The sequence below is a fragment of the Lucilia sericata genome, unplaced genomic scaffold, assembly GCF_015586225.1.
Source record: "Lucilia sericata isolate MDLA Ls3-8-SP2 unplaced genomic scaffold, ASM1558622v1 Contig007537F_arrow, whole genome shotgun sequence".
In the NCBI taxonomy this organism is placed as follows: Eukaryota; Metazoa; Arthropoda; class Insecta; order Diptera; family Calliphoridae; genus Lucilia; species Lucilia sericata.
Window position 1 is genome coordinate 10,494 of NW_023997959.1, and position 4,133 is coordinate 14,626.

At 29.8% G+C, this 4,133-nt stretch overlaps 1 protein-coding gene across 1 annotated transcript; it reads left to right on the top strand.

The window, feature by feature from the left end:
- Positions 1-250: 250 nt before the first annotated feature.
- LOC119615745 lies at positions 251-1,699 on the top strand (the record flags this gene model as incomplete). Its single annotated transcript, XM_037971753.1, has 2 exons — positions 251-492; positions 552-1,699. Coding segments are annotated over exons 1-2 (1,173 nt in total), but the record flags the coding sequence as incomplete, so codon positions are not given.
- Positions 1,700-4,133: the final 2,434 nt, after the last annotated feature.

The following is a 4,133-nucleotide window of genomic DNA, read 5'->3' on the forward strand; positions in this document are numbered from 1 at the left end:
AAAAATACAAGGTAGATTTTTGGAAGAGGGTCTTTAATGGGCACTTGGGTCATTTATGGACAGCGTTGCCAAATGTGCAGATTTATCTGCATTTTGCAGTTTTTCTAAGCATTGAAAGTTTTAAAGTTTTTTGTTTAAAAAAGTAAGTTTTTCTGTAAATTATGCAGATTTTGCAGTTTTTACCTTTAAAGTTTTTAATTTCAATTTTGTTATTTTAATTCCAATTTCTAAAGCCATAATTTTACTCATACTTTTTTAATGCGACAATGTAATTATCATATACATACTATTTTTTGCACCACTGATCACAAAGAAAGAGGGAATTCCCACATTTTTATGTCTAAGAAAGTTATGTTTCTCTATATGGAGTTTGCTATTATAGTTTGTTAGTTTAGTTCACAAAGTAATACTAAGGTTTCTTCTGCATATGCAACTCACAAAATATTTTTCTTTAACTTACCACTAATATGGATAAATATTTAGTAAGAAATGGTAAGAAAACTGTTATTTTTATATGTAGGTACATTAAATAACAAGCATTAATTTACTAGATAAAGAAACTGAAAATTTGCGGGCAGATGTGATACATATTGCAGAATCCCCACCTCGCTCAAGTAAAAATCGAAAACGAAAATTGAGTGGTTACAATAAATCGTGGGAGGAGCAAGAAATGTTTAAATCGTGGATCAGGAGAAGCGATAATAATTTGGCGTACTGTAAAGTTTGTTGTTGTGAGCTAAAAGCATTAGCTGGAGTGTCAGATTTAAAGGCTCATGCTTTGACATCTAAACATGTTGAAAGAACAACAGCTGTACAAATTCAAAAAAGTTCTAAGGTATCACTAAGCGATTCAGTAAAGTATAGTGCCAAAATATCAAATATTGAACTCCATTTAGCAGCGTTCTGCGCAGAACATAATGTTCCATTTTCGGCAATGGATCATCTAGTTCCTTTACTCCAAGAAACTATTGAGGATTCGGCGCTCGTAAAGAAAACAAAATGTGCTAGAACAAAGACAACATCTATAGTGAAAAACGTTATAGGCGAGACTCACCAAGAAGAACTCTGTAGTATACTACGTGCAAAAATGTTTTCTTTGTGCGTCGATGAATCAACGGACGTATCAACTACTAAGTTGTTATCTCTAGTCGTAAGAGTTGAATATAAAGAAAAAATTTGTGACTTTTTTTTTGATTTGGTTAAAGTGCGTGATTGTACCGCCAAAGGGATTTATGAAGAAATAGTAAATATTTTCAAAAATAATAATATAAATTATAAAACAAACTTAATAGGTTTTGCTGCGGATGGTGCCAATGTAATGACTGGTGGTAACCATTCTGTTGCTACACTGCTGAAAAAAGATTGTCCACATTTAATTATATTTAAATGTATTTGCCACTCGTTCGCTCTTTGCGCAAATTCAGCATGTAATTTTTTACCGAAATATATTGAAGGTGGTGCGAGGGATATATACAATTTTATTCAAAATAGTCCCAAACGAGTTGAATTATTTTCAGAATTACAAGCGTTGCTGGATTATAATCCCAGAAAAATGTTGCACCCTTCCCAAACGCGTTGGCTATCGCTCGAAGCTACTGTAAATCAGATTTTGAGCAGATTAGAAGTCTTAAAACTATTTTTTTTACACGAAGACGTAGAAAAGTTTGATTCTACACAAAGAATAATAAATTATTTACATAATCCAGAATTTGAATTATATTTACTATTTTTAAAATTTATATTAAGTGATATTAACAAACTAAACCGTCTATTTCAAAACGAAAGCCCAAAAATACATTTATTAAATAGTACAATAAACCGTTTATACGGAAAATTTTTTGAATGTATAGTAAAGGAAGAATATATATGTTTTAAGAAATTTAAAAAGATTGATATTAACAATTCCACATTTTTAAAAGATCCAAAGGATATTTATTTAGGTGCGGAAGTTTCCTTAGCTCTAACTAAATTATCTGAGGAACGCGAAAAGGACTTCAGAAATCATTGCTTACAATTTTACGTTGAGCTTTGCAATTCACTCTTAAAAAAGTTTGATTTTGAAAATGATTTTTTAGAATGCGTTGAGGTCATAGCACCTGCTAATATTGTGAAAAATAACAATAAAAGTATTTTTAAATTATGTAGTTTTGTGCCAAATGTAGTAGAAATGAACTACATTCAAGAAACAGATGATGAGTGGCGTGAACTACTGCACATTAATTTTGAAGACTTGGGTTTATTAGAAGAAGAAAATATTGAAACCTTTTGGGAAGTCATATTTAAAACAAAACGTGGCGACGGAACTAAAGCTTTTCCTAATTTAAAAAAACTGGTATATGCAATTTTGTCAGTACCTGTTGCAACTGCTAATGTTGAAAGAATTTTTTCACAAATTAATATTAATAAAAATAAAACTAGGAACAGATTAGAAGTGCCAACACTGTGTGGCATTTTAAGAACTAAAGATTTTCTTAAAAAAATAACAGTAATTGCAGCAATTTCGTGCAATCAAAAGAAATGGCAATCAAATTTACCAAAGAAATGTACAAATCTAATTAGTATTAAGTGCCAGGAGAAATAAACTCAATTTACGAAAATGCATGTTATTTCAAATACTTTTTATAAAACTGAATTATATTTATATTTTTTATTATATGTATTTAATTTCACTTGTTTTGTTATTTTTTGTTATTTTTTTGTTATTTTTTGTTATTTTTTTGTTATTTTTTGTTATTTTTTGTTATTTTTTGTTATTTTTTGTTATGTTTTGTTATGTTTTAATAAAAAAATATATGAACTGAATTATAAATTTTTTGGCAGTTTTTTTCAGTTGAAAATCAGTTTTTTTTCTCTAAATTTGAAGTTTTTGAAAAAAAAATTATGGCAACGCTGTTTATGGACTAAATTCGATTTTCAGAGAGAAAAGGTAGTTCGTTTTGTCAGAATATTCGTTATAAGCGAAATCGTTATAAGAGATATTTTTTGTATGAAAATAGTTATCAAAATGTAGGGACTTGAGAAATAGTTCGTAATAAACGAGAATTCGTTATAACCGAGTTCGTAATAAGCGAGTTTGACTGTAGTATTTTTAAGCCTGTTATGAACGGTAAAATCAAATTGAACTTTATATGGAGTCCATGTTCAAATATTTTGTCCATTTTCAAATTGCAACAATAGAAAATATTTAAGTAAATTTTCTATTTACCTCTTGCCGTTTAGGTCCTATCGTGCTTCCAAGAGACAAGCAGATAGAGATGTCTAGACCTTTTTCGAATAAGAACCTAGCCCTTAAGGAAATTGTATACGCTTTCATCTGAGCAAAAAAGTCGAAAAAATATTATTTAAAAAAAATATTGTTTTTTTTGAAATTGCTATCTGAATTTTTGCTAGGACCAATAGGTGACAAGTTACACTCATTTGACCCCCTCTAAGTCCGGCAAATTTCATCCAAATCGATTTTTTGAGTTAGGTCACTGACACGAAATTGTCCAAATGTATATAGGAAATTTGGTTTTCGAGCTAAAATTCTGGTTATATTTTATTGTACAACCAAGATGTACGATAATTCATTCCACCTTTAGCACTTCTGTAAACACATTTTCAGTATTTTGATAAATAAGAATTTTATAAAAAGTTCGGCGTTCGGTCAAAATTTCGCACACATTGGCCGAACCTCACTTTTTACCGAACTTAGTACCCGTGCCCGAACGTTCGGTCGGACACTACAAATTAGTCTATGTAAATTGTATAAAAAAACTGCTTTTTACTTATAAATTGGAAAGTATTTATATAACATATTATTAATAAGGCATTATTAGACTACTTCTTTGTTATCAGGACGATATGCAGTAGTTATTGGGAAGTATGTTAATAGGTAAATGGTTGCAATTAAAAGTGATTACCAAAGTTTTCCTGGGTATGTTTTGATAGTCGGCATAGCAGATTTGTTAATTTTAATTTTCACTGACTTAAAAAATGGAAATTATAAAAATATCAAATGGAAGGACAATCTTAACATACCCTTATAACGGTGATGTAGAGTATAACAAGGGGGTTGCAATGGCGCTAAAAAGGGGTAGCAAGCTAATATTTTAACCCTTAGTATAAGTTATTCTAGGCGTTAATTTCATAAA